At 32.8% G+C, this 19,866-nt stretch overlaps 2 protein-coding genes across 2 annotated transcripts; one reads left to right on the top strand and one right to left on the bottom strand.

Moving 5' to 3' along the window:
* The first annotated feature begins 271 nt into the window (after positions 1-271).
* On the top strand, positions 272-10,866 carry LOC144841022 (protein disulfide-isomerase 2-like). Its single transcript, XM_078697166.1, has 10 exons — positions 272-505; positions 6,101-6,298; positions 6,441-6,715; positions 6,954-7,058; positions 7,272-7,397; positions 7,873-8,073; positions 8,326-8,446; positions 8,717-8,895; positions 9,197-9,286; positions 10,018-10,866. The coding sequence occupies exons 1-10, from the start codon at positions 361-363 to the stop codon at positions 10,093-10,095; spliced, it is 1,518 nt and encodes a 505-aa protein (XP_078553292.1). The 5' UTR covers positions 272-360; the 3' UTR covers positions 10,096-10,866.
* A 680-nt stretch (positions 10,867-11,546) lies between these two features.
* LOC144841023 (WD repeat domain phosphoinositide-interacting protein 3-like) lies at positions 11,547-19,653 on the bottom strand. The gene is made up of 10 exons (XM_078697167.1): positions 19,492-19,653; positions 18,531-18,605; positions 17,803-17,904; positions 17,383-17,470; positions 17,105-17,199; positions 16,793-16,983; positions 15,924-16,009; positions 14,744-14,845; positions 13,987-14,108; positions 11,547-13,675 (listed from the first exon to the last, which is right to left on the bottom strand). Exons 1-10 carry the CDS (start codon positions 19,556-19,558, stop codon positions 13,569-13,571), a joined length of 1,035 nt encoding a protein of 344 aa, XP_078553293.1. The 5' UTR covers positions 19,559-19,653; the 3' UTR covers positions 11,547-13,568.
* Between the last annotated feature and the right edge of the window lie 213 nt (positions 19,654-19,866).

Genomic DNA, 19,866 nt, shown 5'->3' on the forward strand with positions numbered 1-19,866 from the left:
ATTTAAATTGTATTTGCATTGTAGATAAATGTACATATTTAATCAATTAGTAATTAAATCGTCAATGTACTAAAGCAATATTTATTTATTAGTATTAAGATGAAGACCACGTGTACCTAGCGATAATGAATGTTTGACACATATTATCTGTGATGACTTAAAAAATATATGGAGATAAAAAGAACTTAAAGGATTTTAACCAATCAGAAGACACCACATACAACTATCAGAAAATCTCATTTCCGAAGTGGTCTGAGGGCGCTATATAAATACGCATGCTCAATTTTATCAGTCTCTTTTGCCACGAAGCAAGTCCATCTCAAACATCGCTAGCTAAGAATTCAACTATAATCACACAACATGAAGGCTGTTACGCTATTAATTTTTGCTTTTGCAAGCATTGCATTATCAGAAGATGTTCCTAAAGAAGAAGGAGTGCTTGTTCTTGGAGATTCAAACTTCCAAGAAGTAATTGATTCAACCGAATTTATCTTAGTCGAATTCTGTAAGTAGCCTCGGGCCTCGCTCGAGCGATTTCATTTTTCAAAAAGTCGCTTGTTGATACTGGGCCTAGGCCTAGTAGTAGAGTAGAAATAAGGTTTCACCTCAAAAAAATTGCAACAAAAGGTTTTTCAACGGATTTTGGTAGTATTGGGTGTACTAAATAACAGGAAAAAAGTCTCAAGAATTTCGACCACCGGAAAGTGTTTTTTTTCAAGATGGCCGCCAAAATAGATAAAAAGTGAAAATGGCCATACTTCCTAAACTACTTGGTCTATTGATATGATTTTGGTACCAAAATACTCAGAACATACATATTTATATTTGCCCTAATAGAAAATTTTGGCCAAAAATGACCGGAAATGCCATTTCTTGCATGTTTGACCTTTGACCTTGATATGTTGTATCTTGGTAACAACTGACCGTAGGAAAACAAATTATGGCTCAAATTGTTCAGAATGTACATATTTACATTTATTATAATGAGACATTTTGTCAAAAAATGGTTGGAAGTAAAGGTTATTGACCTTTAACTTTTATCTATGTAGAATTTCCATATCTCGGCAACTATGTGTGGTAGAGATTTAAAATTGGGCTCTAAATACTGAGAATATACTTATTTATATTTACTCTACTGAAGCAGTTTGACAAAAAATGACCAGAAACGCCATTTTTGACCATTGGCCTTGATATGCTATATTTCGATAATGACTGACTCAATTTGTTCAGAATATAATTATTTTTGTTTCGTATAATGGTCTAATCTACCCATGAAATGGAGAGCTTTCCTGGGAATCAAGTAACTGTAATATTTATAAAGACTTTTAGAATATGAGTTCAAGTTCAAATTGTTCAGAACATAATGTATACATTCTTAATAATAATAGTGAATAAAGACCCGAAAAGTAAACAAAAACAAATATAATATTAATAATAATTTTAAATTTCTAATTACAGTATAGCAGCAGTTGATTGGATATTGTGCATGTATTTAGTACGCCATCCTAAACAACTGTTTCAACTTCGTCTTCATCATCGTCATCAATTTCTCTATCTACATTGTCACATTTTTCTAGTTGACACACTCCACAAACTGAAGTGCATGCCAATCCATAGCGTCTACAACTGCAACGTACAGTTTTACATCCAGTAGTACAGTTACAATGGATGATTTTCAAAAGTTCTTCTGGAGCAGCAGTTTCCATCGTCAATATTGGCACAAATGTTTTATTACAAACTTTTCATCCCCACTTGGTAGCATCCATGGTATTATCTTTCTTTATCCATTGCATGATTTGATAGTATACTCTAAGACTGTGACATTTTGTAGCAGATGAGGTTGGTGGTAGTTGTTTAGGTTTGATAAATGATTTACCCTCAACAACTTTCTTATTGAACAGCTTGCATCTGTAGCTATTCAGGCAATCCAGTGACTTGGCTCCAAAAAGAATAGACATGGCCTTTAGTCCAAACTCCTCGATAGTTTGAAGTTTCTGATGCGGTTGAGTGAAAATATCGGCACACATGTCATATTCTGGGTTACTTTCAATCAATTTATTAAATGCCACTTTCTTGCCGATTTCAAAAATCCTAGACGTCGAATCACAACCAGTGAATGCATGCACAAAGTGTAATGCATTTCACATTTTATATCCTAAGACAGATTTCAATCTGGTTACATTAATCACTCTAGTAGGCCCATCTTTTCCTTTGTCTGATCTGAAGTACACTTCTCGGTTTGTTGTATTTACATGATACAGTAAAGTACCAGTAAGTCAGTGTCTTCTCCAATCAAAGTTACTGTATTATGTTCAGAGACTTCAACTGTTGCGAGTGCGATGTCAACATCGGCATTGTTGGCTGCATGTCGTACAGGACATTCTTTTTTCTGTAGCTCATATGAAAGCATGTAGATACATTTTTGTTTGTTCTCATGCCTTGACAGGAACTCTTCTTTCTTTCCATCAAATTCAGTTAGGACAAATCTCTCTAGACGATGTAATGAAATTTCCACCCTCACTCTTCGAAGCCAAAGACATCTTTAGGAAGGCAAATAAACCAATACATTGATAGAAAGTAACCCAGAATATGACATGTGTGCCGATATTTTCACTCAACCGCATCAGAAACTTCAAACTATCGAGGAGTTTGGACTAAAGGCCATGTCTATTCTTTTTGGAGCCAAGTCACTGGATTCCCTGAATAGCTACAGATGCAAGCTGTTTAATAAGAAAGTTTTTGAGGGCAAATCATATTATTTTATCAAACCTCACAACTACCACCAACCTCATCTGCTACAAAATGTCACAGTCTTAGAGTATACTATCAAATCATGCAATGGATAAAGAAAGCTAATACCATGGATGCTACCAAGTGGGGATGGGAAGTTTGTAATAAAACATTTGTGCCAATAATGACGATGGAAACTGCTGCTCCAGAAGAACTTTTGAAAATCATCCATTGTAACTGTACTACTGGATGTAAAACTGTACGTTGCAGTTGTAGACGCTATGGATTGGCATGCACTTCAGTTTGTGGAGTGTGTCAACTAGAAAAATGTGACAACGTAGATAGAGAGATTGATGACGATGATAAAGACGAAGTTGAAACAGTTGTTTAGGATGCCGTACTAAATACATGCACAATATCCAATCAACTGCTGCTATACTGTAATTAGAAATTTAAAATTATTATTAATATTATATTTGTTTTTGTTTACTTTTCGGGTCTTTATTCACTATTATTATTAAGAATGTATACATTATGTTCTGAACAATTTGAACTTGAACTCATATTCTAAAAGTCTTTATAAATATTACAGTTACTTGATTCCCAGGAAAGCTCTCCATTTCATGGGTAGATTAGACCATTATACGAAACAAAAAGAATTATATTCTGAACAAATTGAGCCATAAATCGTCAATGGTCAAAAATGGCGTTTCTGGTCATTTTTTGTCAAACTGTTTCATTAGAGTAAATATAAATAAGTATATTCTCAGTATTTAGAGCCCAATTTTAAATCTCTACCACACATAGTTGCCGAGATATGGAAATTCTACATAGATAAAAGTTAAAGGTCAATAACCTTTACTTCCAACCATTTTTTGAAAAAATGTATCATTACAATAAATGTAAATATGTACATTCTGAACAATTTGAGCCATAATTTGTTTCCCTACGGTCAGTTGTTACCGAGATACAACATATCAAGGTCAAAGGTCAAACATGCAAGAAATGGCATTTCCGGTCATTTTTGGCCAAAGTGTTCTATTAAGGCAAATATAAATATGTATGTTCTGAGTATTTTGGTACCAAAATCATATCAATAGACCAAGTAGTTTAGGAGGTATGGACATTTAAATTATTAACTATTTTGGCGGCCATCTTGAAAAAAAAACACTTTCCGGTGGTTGAAATTCTTGAGACTTTTTTTCTGTTATTTAGTACACCAAATACTACCAAAATCCGTTGAAAAACCTTTTGTTGCAATTTTTTTGAGGTTGGCCCCTTTTTTTAATTAGTTCTACTCTACTATAGCCTATCGCCTAAAGATGCACAAGCCTACGCTTAGAGATTTAATATAAATGCTTGATACGCTTAATACATGTGTAGGTAGAGGTTTTCAGCAGCCGCAGAAGATGATTCATTGCTTTGAGCCGCCCTGCGTGTGATCAATCTGGTGTCATGTCAAAATGTGACAATGAATAATCAATGTGGGGGGTTGATGATGAGGTGTTAAATGAGTGCATATGATTGGTGGTGGTATACTTTTATCATTAAAACGTTTAGTACTGTATAATACGAATAAAGATGTGCATTGTAATACAGTTTCTTTTATGAATTGCTCAAAGAACCGACTGAATCATATACCATTGACAATTGTACTAACATGTACTTGCCTCCAACACAGTTAATATTATTATGCAAGATTTTAATGATTTGCACAATAATTTATTTTTATTTTTGTTGTATTAACTTTTGATCAAAGACTTGAAACCAGAATTCTTGGATTGGAAGGAACTATAGAGCTATCCATTTTTAAAAATGTAATAATATGTAGGTTTATAAGATAATTAGAAACTGTAAAGAGTCAAAACTTTTAAAGATACACTAACTTTAATTAAACCAAATACAAGAATACACTCGCTTCTAAAATAAAAATGAACGTAAAACAAAAAATATAACAATTGTATACATGAATGAACATTCCAGATTGAAATCAATTAGTTACATGTGTCTTTACTACAGTACTAAGAGAGTGGCCTTGTGCTGGACCTAGATAGTAGATCAGAAGTTTTGAGAACAGGATATAGCACTTGTTATCATTTACTCCATGTGCTCTATCAACACAGTTGAACGATTCACTATTCTTCATTTCTAAATCCAGTTATTGTTCTTTAAATCTTCAAATTATTTCCCGGCAAATTATTGCATTGTTTAGTTAATCAGATGTATCCTTTAGTTGCTATAAATAAGGTGTGAATCATCTAGTGTTTTGATTATTTGTCACTAGATACATTTTAAAAACATATTGTTGTTGATCAACAGAATTTGGTTCATTCATTTATGCGTGTACAATACATTTATATATATATTCAAGGTTTTATTCAATAAAACGAAAATTTACATTGTAGCCAAAGGCTAAATTGTGTAAAATTTTACAAAATATTGGATAAAGTACATAATATGAAAATGAACAGAATACCTGCAAGGGTAATTTCTTATAAAAGTTGCTATTTTTTAAATATTTGTTTAACCTTATTATATTTGCAGTTTGATAATTAACTCCTTGAGATTTAAGGTCAATATGTAAATGACAATGAGTCTAGCCTTACCATATTTATTCGTTCTTGAATAGTAACAGTAACACCTTCCTCTGCTTGAGTAATAGCACCTTCCTGGAGCACGCAGGGGGAAGGGCCTTTAATTGCCATCCTCAATTGCTAAGCTGTTTACCAGTCCATTGATAACAACAATCAATATTTGCTAACTTCCATATGCTTGTATATACCAGCTGGTTATTATTTATATTGTGTATACTTTCATATTTCAACATTTATAATTTTTAATTAAAATACAATTTTTGTTTTTTATAATAAAGTCAGTTTACACATAACAAACATTTTGATTTTTTCTTCTTTCAAACAAAAGATGAACAAGTTGTATTCAACGTCTGCTTATTATTATTATTATTATTAATAATTAAGCAATTATTTGTACATTACCACCATGTGGACACGGTCACACTACATTCACACACATTTGAAATTGCCACGTATAATAACCTCAGTAATTACTGAAGCGTGAAAATTGCCATCTTGTGAACATAATCTGTATTAATCAGATCTCTATCTTGGCTTTAATTTAATTATTTTTTCTCCTTGTGGAAATGCACTAGAGTAGTATTGTATGGGAGTGCCCTTGTGGTTTTGATTTGTTTAGTAAGTAGCGCTACATTAGAATAGATAGTAAATCTACAAAATGAGTTTAGCCATATGGATTCGTGCAGTTCATTATGCTTTGTGTTTGTGGCTTTTTTTAAATCACTCAATCAATGATTCAGAATAGTATAAATAATAATATATTTTTATTTTGCCAGATGCTCCATGGTGTGGCCACTGCAAAGCATTGGCACCAGAATATGCCAAAGCTGCTGAGGCCCTTGAGAAAGAAGGCTCTGAAATCAAACTTGGCAAGGTTGATGCTACAGAAAACTCAGATTTGGCTGCCAAGTTTGAGGTCAGAGGTTATCCCACTCTGAAGTTCTTCCGAAACGGAAAAGCAACTGAGTATGGAGGTAGATATAATCATCTTTTTAAACTGTAATTTGAAATAAATAAATTAGAATATGTTCACTTCCTGTTTTTGTTGCTATGTTGGATCATCTAATTCTAATGAATAAATTAAATGATTACTTGTAATGCAATGATTTATTAAAGGTGGAAGAACAACAAAGGAGATCGTCAACTGGCTTAAAAAGAAGACTGGACCACCAGCAACAACACTTGAATCTGCTGAAGACGTAGAGAAATTGCGTAAAGACCAAGAAGTAGTTGTCATCGGTCTTTTCAAGGATTTCGAAAGCGCAGAAGCCAAAGCATTTTTGGAAGCTGCCGGCGGAATGGACGACATCCCATTTGGCATGACCAGTAATGCAGAACTCTTCACCACATATGAGGTTACTGGCAACAGTGGCATTGTTCTTCTCAAGAATGTAAGTATGGGAAGCTCTCATAAATATAACCATTATGGCTTATTGTAATCTCACACAATCAAATGTTTTATTATTACTTATAAGTATAAATGTATATATAGTGTAATATGTTGTGTGAAATAAACTGAACTGAATTTTACACCATATGAAGAAACAATTGCAGCCAAGCAAGTAAAAACAAAATGTTGATAAATAACTTGCTTATAATTGATTATACAAATCTTATTAATTTTTTTAGTTTGATGATTTGAAAGCAGTATATGATGGTGAATACAACTCTGAAGCCATCTCTACCTTCGTCACTGAAAACAGTCTTCCACTTGTCATTGAATTCACAGAACAGGTTAGTATTGTAACAAGACTACGGATGATAGGGAGCTGCACGTCCATCAGTGGGGTTCCTGCTTTTGTGACAACCGTCCTTCAGGCGACAGTGGGTTTCCTAATTTACGACTCCTGAGCCGGCATGCCAAATCATTAAATATAAATAATTGTACAAAAGCAGCATAATTCCAGAGTTATTAATACTAAATTTTTTATATACTTTTATTTACAGTCTGCACAAAAGATCTTCGGAGGCGCCGTCAAAGTCCACCTCCTTCTCTTTGTCAAGAAAGATGCTGACAATTACCAAGCCACATACGATAACTTCAAAGCAGCTGCCGGTGACTTCAAAGGAAAAGTAAGACAGGTTATTTGTACTTGAGTTGGTAGGCATTGAGCCTTGTCTCATAATTACAACATACGTCATAATATATTATGAATATACTGTATGAAATCCCAACTTAAAGGACTTTGCCTTTAACACTGTTAAATCCCATTGTATTTATGTTTATATTTTTTAAATGTTTACTTGTTCTGTACTTGTGTTATCTTAGTAGTGTATCAAACAATACATTTCCAATTTTATTACACTTATGAATATAAAGCTCTGTCTACACTATCAAACTTTGTGACAAAAAATGTGATGTGCCCATATATGGACATGATGATGTCATATTACTACTATATTTGGGCATATCACTACAATATTTGGTCACATCACACTTTTTTTGTCAAACTAGTTCGATAGTGTAGACAGAGCTTTAGACAATAACAGTTTTTTTAATTTGAATAATGAAATGATTCAATGACCATCTTATTTTATTTTTGTATAGGTATTGTTCGTATTCATCGATGCTGCCGTTGAAACCAACAGCCGTATACTCGAGTACTTTGGCCTGAAAGAAGATGAACTCCCATCAATCCGCCTCATCACACTGGATGGTGACATGAAAAAATATAAACCAGACTTTGACGATCTTACAACAGATAACGTAAAGGCATTTGTAGCAAGCTACCAATCTGGAGATCTCAAGGTGCGTTCACACTGAAATAATGAGTAAATGTTGCATACAAAAAGGCACTATTGACAATTTAGTACTGAAATACTGTAAAATCCTTCCTCTTCTGGGGGACAGATGAAACGAGGGGCTATTAATATACAGTATGTTAAAAACCTACAGCCAATCCCCTATTCAGGAGAAACTAATAGAGGTTATACTCTACTAATTATACTAGGTTTATATATTATAATAATATTTAAATGATTTTCTTTCTCTTTTTTTTAGCCCCATCTTATGAGCGAAGAAATCCCAGAAGATTGGGATAAGAACCCAGTGAAAGTTCTTGTAGGAAAGAATTTTGCTGATGTTGCATATGATACAACAAAGAATGTACTTGTAGAATTTTGTAAGTACTGTACATAATTCTTAAGCTCTGTCTACACTATGAAACTAGGTCGACAAAAAAAGTGGGATGTGCCCACATGTGGTAGTGATATACCCAAAAATGGTAGTGATATACCCAAATATGGTAGTGATGTGATCATGTCCATATGTGGGTGCATGCATTGTTTGGTCACAAAGTGTAGACAGCTTTACATAGTATAAATAGGTTTTTGTGATTAATTTCAAGATTTGTTGTCTGTTACTAAAGTTTAAATATGAATTTGTCATTTAGATGCACCATGGTGCGGTCACTGCAAAGCACTCGCTCCAATCTATGATGAATTAGCAGAAAAGTTTGAAAGTAGCGATGATGTTGTAATTGCTAAGATGGATTCAACAACTAACGAGCTTGAAGATGTTCAAATTAGAAGCTTCCCTACACTCAAATATTTCCTTAAAGAAACTAATGAAGTAAGTGCTAAAATTATAGTAGTACTAAAAGAAACCATCTGAATGTCTCTAATGAGAGATCATCATTAAACATCTACACCATACACAAAACATGTTTATACTGGCTGACCATGTGTGTGACCAGTCATGGTACAGAATACAAAATGGACTTAAACTCACACACATCACAATTTTAGTCCTACAATACTGGACCTACAAGTGGTCTTTAATTAGAAAAAATTACCAAAGTTAGATAATTAGTATTGGCCTAGTGGTAAACATGTGGAATACATTTGCTAATATCTTTATATATTTTTGCTAGGTTGTAGATTATAATGGTGAAAGAACTCTAGAAGGTTTAACCAAGTTTATAGAAAGTGGTGGTAAAGATGGATCTGGACCATCAGATGAGGTAAGTCTACAAAACCATTTAAAACCCACTAGCCTAGTGGAAAAGAAAGGGATATCTTAAACCCACTAGCCTAGTGGAAAAGAAAGGGATGTCCTAAACCCACTAGCCTAGTGGAAAAGAAAGGGATATCTTAAACCCACTAGCCTAGTGGAAAAGAAAGGGATGTCCTAAACCCACTAGCCTAGTGGAAAAGAAATGGATATCTTAAACCCACTAGCCTATTGGAAAAGAAATGGATATCTTCAACCCACTAGCCTAGTGGAAAAGAAATGGATATTTTAAACCCACTAGCCTAGTGGAAAAGAAAGGGATATCTTAAACCCACTAGCATAGTGGAAAAGAAAGTGATATCTTAAACCCACTAGCCTAGTGGAAAAGAAAGTGATATCTTAAACCCACTAGCCTAGTGGAAAAAAAATGGATGTCTTAAACCCACTAGTGGAAAAGAAAGGGATATCTTAAACCCACTAGTCTAGTGGAAAAGAAAGGAATATATTAAAGCCACTAGCCTAGTGGAAAAGAAAATGGACATCTCAAACATGGCTCAACCAACCTAAGAAATAATAACAGTACTACTGTTTATATAGATACATATCCACTAGGTAATACAAAGGTATTGGAACAAATGATTGATTACCTTGATTACATCTCAAACCAAGAACAAGAGAGGTACACATCTGCTATGTCATAGACAAACACATTCTAATATTTGATCCGTTTTGATTTTTCAGGAGATGGAAGATTTAGGTGATGAGGAAGGTGATGAAGGAGAGGAGGAAACAGAAGAAGTGAAGAAAGATGAACTCTAAACATATTTTATTAAAATTTAATCTTTAAACTCAAAACCAAACAATTGTTGTTTGCCTTTTAAAAAAAACATTAAAATCAACAAATCTTCTATTGTAACTGAAAATATTTAATTGTGACTTCCTTTTATTATTCAATAGCTTTAGTTTATTTAATCTTCCATGTGAATGTATAGTGATTTGTTTGTAGAAAGATATGTATTGTTGCATGACTAGCAAGACTATTTGTTGATTGATATTAATTCACTAATCCAATTTATAATTTAAAAACTGATAACCAGGTTATTCCACTGATAACCAGGTTACTCCACTGATAACCAGGTTATTCCATTTTCAGACAGGTAGAATTTAATTAATTTCACTGATGGTCAATACATTTTAATATAATGCAAGAAAAGGACCAATATACAATACACATGTTTTAATTACTAATTTATAAGATACAAAGATAAGGTTTGATATTCTGGACAACTGTTATGGACATTTAATGAGGTTGAACATCAATGGACCACAAATTTATAAAAAAAACATAAGGACCGCTGTCAATAATTGTTTTGAAATAAGAACTAGGTTGTTGAATATAATTAATTCCATCTTTTAAGAAAACCAAGGTGCAGCTCCGATCACAGACATTATAAACAATGGAAGTGATCGATTTTGAGTGTGCTACTAAAAGGTGTTAATACACCTGCGATGTTATGAGAAGCAGCTTCGTTGAGTTGCGAGTGATTTAGTGTGTGGACAAATGGCCAATAAAAGATATCATGTCCTAAATAGAGTTGTTTTTGTTTCTTTGTAAATTCGGCATATATTCAAAACACTCGCCACTTTGAAAAGCAGTTAGGCATGCAGTATTAGCTAAAATTGGGAACAGACGATCAGGTTTAGTGTTTAATAGACCTAGATCCTTCACAATTAAACCCTAACCTAGCCTAGTGGAAACGAAAGGGATGTCCTAAACCCACTAGCCTAGTGGAAAAGAAAGGGATATCCTAAACCCACTAGCCTAGTGGAAAAGAAAGGGATATCCTAAATCCACTAGCCTAGTGGAAAAGAAAGGGATTTCCTAAACCCACTAGCCTAGTGGAAACGAAAGGGATGTCCTAAACCCACTAGCCTAGTGGAAAAGAAAGGGATGTCCTAAACCCACTAGTCTAGTAGTGGAAAAGAAAGGGATGTCCTAAACCCACTAGTCTAGTAGTGGAAAAGAAATGGATATCTTAAACCCACTAGCTTAGTTGGAAAATTGATACGATTATGAAGGAGATTATTTATGGGTTTGATATTGGCCTAAGGTGTCATACACGTAATTCAAGATAGACAGTATGCCAGTAGCATAGGCCTAATGGTTTACATTTTCCTAATATCATCAATGCTCACGAGACCAGCACAAATTAATTTGGAAATATTAGAACTAAGTGTTCGACACAGACTTAAACTCACTTGATATACATAACAAGTTCTTATTTTCATTTATTTTTTTGAAAAAGAAATCACATTTGACCTTTGATATATTTTTTACAATATGTACAATATTAAAATAATTAATACATTTTTATATAATCAATCACTGGGCAGATATAATAAGCCAGTAAAATGCAAAATAATTATACTTATCACTGACCATTGGCAAAATGTGATACGGCATTATTTTATAGTTTAACATGCAATTTCAGCATTTGTTTGAAATGAAATTGGAAGCGATATATTTTTAATATAAACCACAAAAATACTGCATTTCAATAAAATTTAATCCTTTCCGAGACCATGTGATGAGAAGAGATATACTGACAGTATTGGAGACCAAACCTACAGTATCAAAAAGGATTTGAGATCCACGTGTCAATTTGAAAGGGAACGCAGAATCCCACAAAAACGAATGAACACAATTACTGGATTACTATTACGAACCCGCACATCATATGCAGAATACATTTTTCTCCATTGAATTTAGCTTTGATGGTGGTCCCTGTTTATCTTGTATAAACAAGGTACTCTACAGTACTACCATATAGCTGGTGAAATTACAAGGCTTATAATAATAATCCACTATTATAATCGAACCATGGCTTTACTGTTACTTTACAGTTACTTTACAACTGTAGTCCATACAGCAGCATTTTATAACATTAAGTTACTGCATAGATATGTATTTGAATACACTATTAGGTGTAAAAATGAAACAATATCTCAATTAAAACACAATGTATTGATCAAATTAGATTAGGTGTGCATCTATAAATTGGCGGGACATATGAACAAGGAGCGAGTCTAGTCTAGTAATCTAATCTATGGTCGTTTATTTTATGGACATATTTGTATATAAATCCCAGATAACAATTATTATATTATAACATAAAGATTTAATTAACTATCAGAGGATCATAGTGTGGAACAGCGTTCTAATGTAGTAATAAGTCTCACATATTTTCTCATCTATTTTACATTTATTATATCTAACTAAAATAATTATTATTATTTAATATGGTATATCAAAATATATGTGGTCTTATTATCTTTTTTTGACTAATACTACTGTATTTTGAAATTAAATTTCATTCTAAATAACACTGATAAACATACATGAAAAAGTAAAAACAGCTAAGGACCTTATTTCACTAAAATATAATATTTTTTTTAATGAAACATATAATTTGTTTATTAATAAAATACGGTATTTTAAAATATACATGCGTTTTGATTAGTATGCTATGTTGAAAAAATGTAGTAGTACTTTATATAACATTTAGAATAATATTACTATTTTGTTTTTCATGAATTTGAATTTTATTTGTATCTTAAGTATTGAAAATAAAATACTAGATGCAGGAAAAAATGGGTATTCAGGAAAGGAAAAACAGAACATAATTTAAAATCATATTTTAAACTGTTGCATTAAATTTGTTTGACAAGAAATGGTCTTGAACAACACAAGATAAAGATGAATAAAGCATGTCTACACTATCAAACTAGGTTGACAAAAAAGTGTGATATGCCCAAATATGGTAGTGATATGAGCACATCACATTTTTTGTCACATAAAGTTTGATAGTGTAGACAAGGCTTAACAGCGACACTCAAGAAAAATTAAAAAGAATGCCTTATTAAATTTTCATAAACATATATTATTAGTTCTAGCTCTTCGCTAATGCTAGTGAGTGTGTTATGAAGTGCAATAGGAGGTGTAGAGTAATAATAATGTCGAAAATATTACATACCTTCTGTCAAAAAAAAAAAGGACAGAGGGAAGTTACTGCTAAACTACGTGTGATTTTGCATCAAAAAAGGCACTTATTAAAAAATGTAATATGATTTGTTAAGCTCTGTCTACACTTTCAAACTAGTTGTGTGCCCATGGTAGTGATATACCCAAATATGGTAGTGGTATGACATCATGTCCATACATTTTTTTTCACATAAAGTTTGATAGTGTAGACAAAGCTTTAGAATATAGAAACAAAATAGAATGACAGTATTTATATTTTATCATCTGTCATTTCAAGAAAGTTAGTTGACACATCCCGATTACATTCTCCTTTGCTGTTGAATACAAATTTGTAATAACTGCCATCGGCACAAACCGCTACAAAATAAAAATGTTAAACCAACTTTAAAATAGTGCAGTAAAAACAGGACAAATACAGGTTTGGACTCATGCAAATTGAATAGGTGTTGATAGGCTAAGCCCGTACAATTTGGTTTTGTGGTATAAGCTCACTAAATATTTTCGTGTTCTAAAGGGACTTGGTATAGCGTTAAAATATGTATGTATTAACTGTCCTTCATTTTAACTAGGGTGTCTCCTGAATAGGGGTGTCTCCTGAATAGGGGTGTCCCAAAGGAGGGGTTCTACTGTATATTGATTGAAATAAAATATTTAAATGATGAACTCACCTATGACTGAATTAGAGTCAGCACCAAACGCACAAATGCAATGTGCATTATTTGGAACTTGGAACTTTGAAAAACTCCACTTTGAACTGAAGTACTTTGGAAGGAAGCTAGCTGATGCTAGGCTGTATTGAAACAAAGAATGTTCTATATTATAAATATAGTAATAATACAAATATGGTAGTGATATGTTTAAATATGGTAATGATATGACATCGTCATGTCCATATATGGGCATATCACATTTTTTGTCACATAAGTTTGATATAATATAATAATATAAAATAAGTTATCCGATAACTGCTCTGTGATAGAAAAAAAGACGAAGAGGTTGGTAGGCATCTTCAAGCAGAGTTCATGTCCAAATATTTGTGTGTTAGTATTATTATTATCCAGGGATGTATCCAGAATTATTATTAAGAATGCTTGTTGATTAAGATGATCCTTGGGTCTGGGGTTCAAATCATGTCAAATTTCAGAATTGTTTCCAATGATACAAAACAACTCCACCTCCTCCCGAAAGACTTGTTTTGTTTATGTAGAGCATTTTCCTGAGGGCATACAGTAGTTCATGGACTATACCATTTGTGGAGAGGGGTGTTCGATGAATATATCTCGCTCTTTGAGGAGAAAGGCATATTGTCGGTTTATCCAGGTAAGCTGGCACGAAATAGACTGACATCGTCAAGGACAGTAAAGAACTCATGTATGAATATCCTTGGCTTGATTAAATCGAGATTAATATTAATAACTATAATACCTTGATTGTTTGTTCTTTTTAGGATCTTCTACTGAAAAGATATGTACTGTTCCATGATCACTGGACACACACAGTAACGATGAGTCTTGGTTAAAACTTATGCTGTATAACATACAAATAAAGATGATATATGATTGATACAAACAAATAGTGGTTTTCCTGACTGGCCAATCCACTATCATTGCCATATACAAGCTTAATAGCTAGGCACTAAAGAACACATCTCTGTTAAAAGGCCATTTAATTACACCGTTATCAGTCTTAAGCTTTGTCTACACTATCAAACTAGTTTGACAAAAAAAATGTGATGTACCCAAATATGGTAGTAATACACTTAAGTACAGTAGTGATATGACATCATCATGTCCATATATGGGCACATTACATTTTTTTTCACATAAAGTTTGAGCTTAAAGTATGAAATGTGATAATTTAATAAAACGGCTAAACTTTGGAGTCTGACCGCATCATTATCTAATAACTTTTAATGGTCGAACGACCGTCGTATTCAATTAAAGAAATTAAAAGAATTTCCATCGATCATTTGGAGATGTTAAAAAGTGTCTGGATTCATGTTTCGTACATCGGAAAAGCTAATAAAACCCCTCATGAAAGAAATTCAAATACTGTACAACAATAGTAACCACAATAAGTGTACATTTGTAACCATGAATAATTGTTAATTGTCATGTATTTTATTCATGTATTCAAACTAAACTAATTCCTCCGTGTTCTATTTGTACTCTTTAATGTTTTGATACCAAATAATACACATTATTTGTATTTCAATTTACAGATATTTGTAATGATTTATAAAGCATTGTTTGAAACTTCCGCCTCAATAATCAGAAAGTTTTCTTTTCAATTGTTCCTATCTACTTGAGTGAATATGTTTCCTGTTAGAATGATGTCGATTGTTGTATACACAGTAAACCTAGATCAGGTAAGTTCATAAACCAGGTTTTGTATGCTAGTTTAGGTTAGTAAAATGACATTACCTAGTTAACTAGCTTAACCAGCTAGACTATTAGAAAAATGATATAGTATATATCATTTGACTTGACTAGATCATGGTTTATATCCTAATAATAGCCTGTTCGTGGTTAATAGAGCATATCAAAACCAAAGCTTCCTAAACACATCCTTTAATAAGACAAATTACTTTAAAATTTAAACATACCAGTAAATTGAAGCACTTCCAGATCCCCTTCTGAATTCTTGTAACAATGCTCCGTTACTGGTGTCAAACATACGGATAAGTGTTCCCTAAAAATTAGAGACGTATATTATAAAACTGCAGGGGAGTGTATTTATAAAAGGATACAATATATTATAGTTATACACTGTTTGATTATAAATAAACAGTTTAGACAAATTTTTCAAAAAAGAAACGTTTTTTTTTTAAACTAAAACTACTAGGACCTGCAGTAGAATTACTATACAGTAGCACATACAGTACAGTAGTAACAAATACAGTATCATTTTGAGGCATTAATATCATAGAACTATATTACTGCATTATACAGATGAATTACTACAGCAACTTCAGTACCATTCTGATGCATACTGCAGAACGAATACTGCAGAACACAGATGAATTACTACAGCAACTTCAGTACCATTCTGATGCATACTGCAGAATGAATACTGCAGAACACAGATGAATTACTACAGCAACTTCAGTACCATTCTGATGCATACTGCAGAATGAATACTGCAGAACACAGATGAATTACTACAGCAACTTTAGTACCATTCTGATGCATACTGCAGAATGAATACTGCAGAACACAGATGAATTACTACAGCAACTTTAGTATCATTCTGAGGCATGATGCAGAACTAATACTGCAGCATGAAGATGAATTACTACAGCAACTTAAGTATCATTCTGATGCATGCAGCAGTACTGCTGCAGCACACTACAGATGAATATCTGCAGCAACTTCAGCATCATTCTGATGCATACTGCAGAAATATTACTGCAGCACACAGATGAATTACTACAGCAACTTCAGTATCATTCTGATGCATATCATGGTTTCTTACCTTTTCTGATGCAGTGGCTAGCCTACTCCCCTGCAGGTTGAGTGATATGCACGAGAGTGGCCCCTCATGGGCGGCCATATCCGTTGGGGGTTTATCGGTGTTGGCTAAATCTACAACTTGCACGTGACCAGCCTTTCGACCAGGAAACGCTAATAGCGAGTTATTGCTACTTGGACAAAGAACGCAAAGACCTGTAATAAAAGAAAACAAACAAGTTTAATATCAATGACCTTACTGTTTGGTAGAATTAGATTAAAAGTAAAAGCTCAGTTACAAAATGTAAAAAAAAATTAAATATACATAATTCTATACCTTTTGGATTGTGACATGTCTCAAAGACATGAAGTTGCTGAGGATTCTGGGTAAATGTGTATACTTTGATTATTGTATCCAAGACAACTACAATTCTGAAAAAAAAATGTGTACAAAAATAAAATAAAAATGAGGTAACAAACAAACAAAAAATATTCAAATAATAAAAATAAAAGGGAGGTAAAAAAAGTTAAACGTTAATAATAATAAGGTAAATCTATTAATACTTGATGAACAATGACATAGGCCTGGTGCATATAAAATAATTAAATACACACCTATCTCTTCTTAACCTGACTGCTCGTACTTCTGTTGAAAAGTCTAATTCGATGACAGGTTTTTTCTTTAAATCATCCCAGACCATAACTAAACAGATAAACATATTTTTAATTATAAATAAATAATAACAAAAACTGATCATATTTAATGTTGTACAATAATTATTTTAATTTTATTTTAAAGGTAACCTCAATTGTATTAATTCTAAAAACTATGAGTTTTATTTTACTTCCTTTTCCGCCTTTTCTTTCCTCTATAATTTATAAGAAATAAAGTTGATTTTATTATGTTTATTATTATGAATTGAAACAAATAAAGAATGAAACAATGTATTGAACATTAGATTAACATAAAATGTATTGCACTACATCAAAGATAAGTTGTTTAATTTAATAGCCATCTCTGTTATTTATTCTTACCTTTATTTGGTGGGTAATTAGGATTCTTTCCTCCACCAACCAACGCAAGATAATTGCACCTAAACAACATCTCAACAGTACCAATACCACCATCAATAAACTCTAACAAAATATGAATCCCAGCATTATTTTGGAAATTGGTTTAATCATGGAGGAATATATCCTCCATGGTTTAATTAAAATATCGTCAACACAAAACAGAAAATAACAACTGTCTAGCATTGGTAACAGATCTATAAAAAATCTTACAGAAAAAGCAAATAAGGCAATATTTAAAGAAAATTTAGAAATGGTAAAATGAACAATACTAAAATAAACATAGGGAAGTTGTTTTTTGTAGTGATTAATGCTAAAGATGAAAGGATAGTAGTAGGTCAAGATAGCGCCACTTCCCAGGCAGCACAAAGAGATTAGAATAGATCCTGAAATTGGTAATCTTATTCTAGGATATAATTTAAATTATAAAGTTATAATTTTAAGATCTATAGTAATCTCAGGTTTTCATGTTTTATAAATTTATGCATTATTTCAAAAAAAAGAAAATATAAATTTTACAAGGTTATTATATAAGTTTGTATAATAATAGAGGAACTATATTTATTATGAAATGCTTTAACACATGGTTAAACTATTAAGGATTTAAACAGACTGTTACTATTTTTCAACACAGTGTCATTTGTATATGGATTATAATGCAGACTACGGTACTACTGGTAAAAATATCTTACCTTGTTTCTCCTTTTCTTTCAATGGATCACAATTATAAACTCGGAAACCATTTGTCATACCACATGCAAAGCAACCTGGGAATGTACATTTATAAATTATGTTATGTCTAAAAATATAGTTGGGTGTAGGCTAAAGGAACGGTAAATGACATGACATCTACATCCATCCCACAGTGTGTTCATACACAGAATTTAACACCGACTTGTTTGACCGGTTGATTTACTCACCGATCATCTTGATTGAGAACAAGGATTAAGGGTCTTTCACACCTGTTTCAGCACGGTTCAGGTTCGGCGGCTGAAAATCCAATCGAACATAAATTTTCGTTTTCACACGGCTGAGCGCATATCTATTGGCGCATAGCCGCGGGGAGCGTCGTGAAAACGAAACATTGTGTTCGATTCACCAGACCGAAACTGTGTCAGAACAGGTGTGGAAGAACCTTTTTAGGCCTGCTTTACTTACAATTTGGGATATTTTTTGTATCATATAGGATTTACCGTACCTTTAGAATATCCCTAACCTAGGCCTAGCTTCAAAATGGCTCAACTGTAGTTTCCCATTTCGTACCTAATGTGAACATTCATGATCCCTGGATGCACAGATTTTCAAGGTCACTCACCGTCACGCATTGGTTACATGTTTTTAAATTGGGTTAGGTGTAAATGTACAGCTACAGCGCCCAAAATTGCATTTATTATTATTACCAACAGAATAATTATAGGCCTGCATACGCCTAGTACACCATCCAATATATAATTCTTGTATTTATTACCAACTTTTAAAATCATGAAAAAAATCCTAGGCTAGGCCCTGGTGCAGTAATTAATGAAGCAAACATTTTGCACGGGATCTTCTTCGATCCCTGGCCCTGCCTGTCCACACTCAACATTGCGGACAGCAATGCTAGCTTACAAAGCACAAATATATACCGTTTAAAACTAATATAAAACAACTAACCATGATCTTGATTGAAACCTGCGTACAACAGATTGTTACCATGTGGATTTTGAGGCATTAAATTCATTTTCAAAGTTTCTAGGCACAAATAATGAAGATAGAAGTCGGGACTTTCCGCCGACCGATTGTAGTTTCTCAGGTTCCGATGATGAAAATGTGACCTTTGATCTCCGATTTATTACTATACCAATAAATATGGGGTTTAATTTCCTATGAAAGTATCACATCATCATATAATAGAGATTAAACTAGTCCCTATTTATTACAATTCGATCATATTTTTAGTAGAAAATATGTATTTTCTTACTAATGATGGATTACAATGAATTCAGAAATATGATTAGTAGTAATAATCGTGCGTTATTTACCTATTAT

This window comes from Antedon bifida, chromosome 4 (genome assembly GCF_963402885.1).
Source record: "Antedon bifida chromosome 4, ecAntBifi1.1, whole genome shotgun sequence".
In the NCBI taxonomy this organism is placed as follows: Eukaryota; Metazoa; Echinodermata; class Crinoidea; order Comatulida; family Antedonidae; genus Antedon; species Antedon bifida.

Bases quoted from the DNA above. Each gene is read 5' to 3' on its own strand.
- LOC144841022 (XM_078697166.1), top strand. From the start codon at position 361: ATGAAGGCTGTTACGCTATTAATTTTTGCTTTTGCAAGCATTGCATTA. The intron at 7,398-7,872 runs GTAAGACAGGTT...ATTTTTGTATAG, and splicing joins CCGGTGACTTCAAAGGAAAA to GTATTGTTCGTATTCATCGA. The intron at 8,447-8,716 runs GTAAGTACTGTA...TTTGTCATTTAG, and splicing joins GAATGTACTTGTAGAATTTT to ATGCACCATGGTGCGGTCAC.
- LOC144841023 (XM_078697167.1), bottom strand. From the start codon at position 19,558: ATGAATTTAATGCCTCAAAATCCACATGGTAACAATCTGTTGTACGCA. The intron at 17,471-17,802 runs GTAAGAATAAAT...TTATCTGTTTAG, and splicing joins TAATTACCCACCAAATAAAG to TTATGGTCTGGGATGATTTA. The intron at 16,984-17,104 runs GTATAGAATTAT...CTTTTATTACAG, and splicing joins GACATGTCACAATCCAAAAG to GTCTTTGCGTTCTTTGTCCA.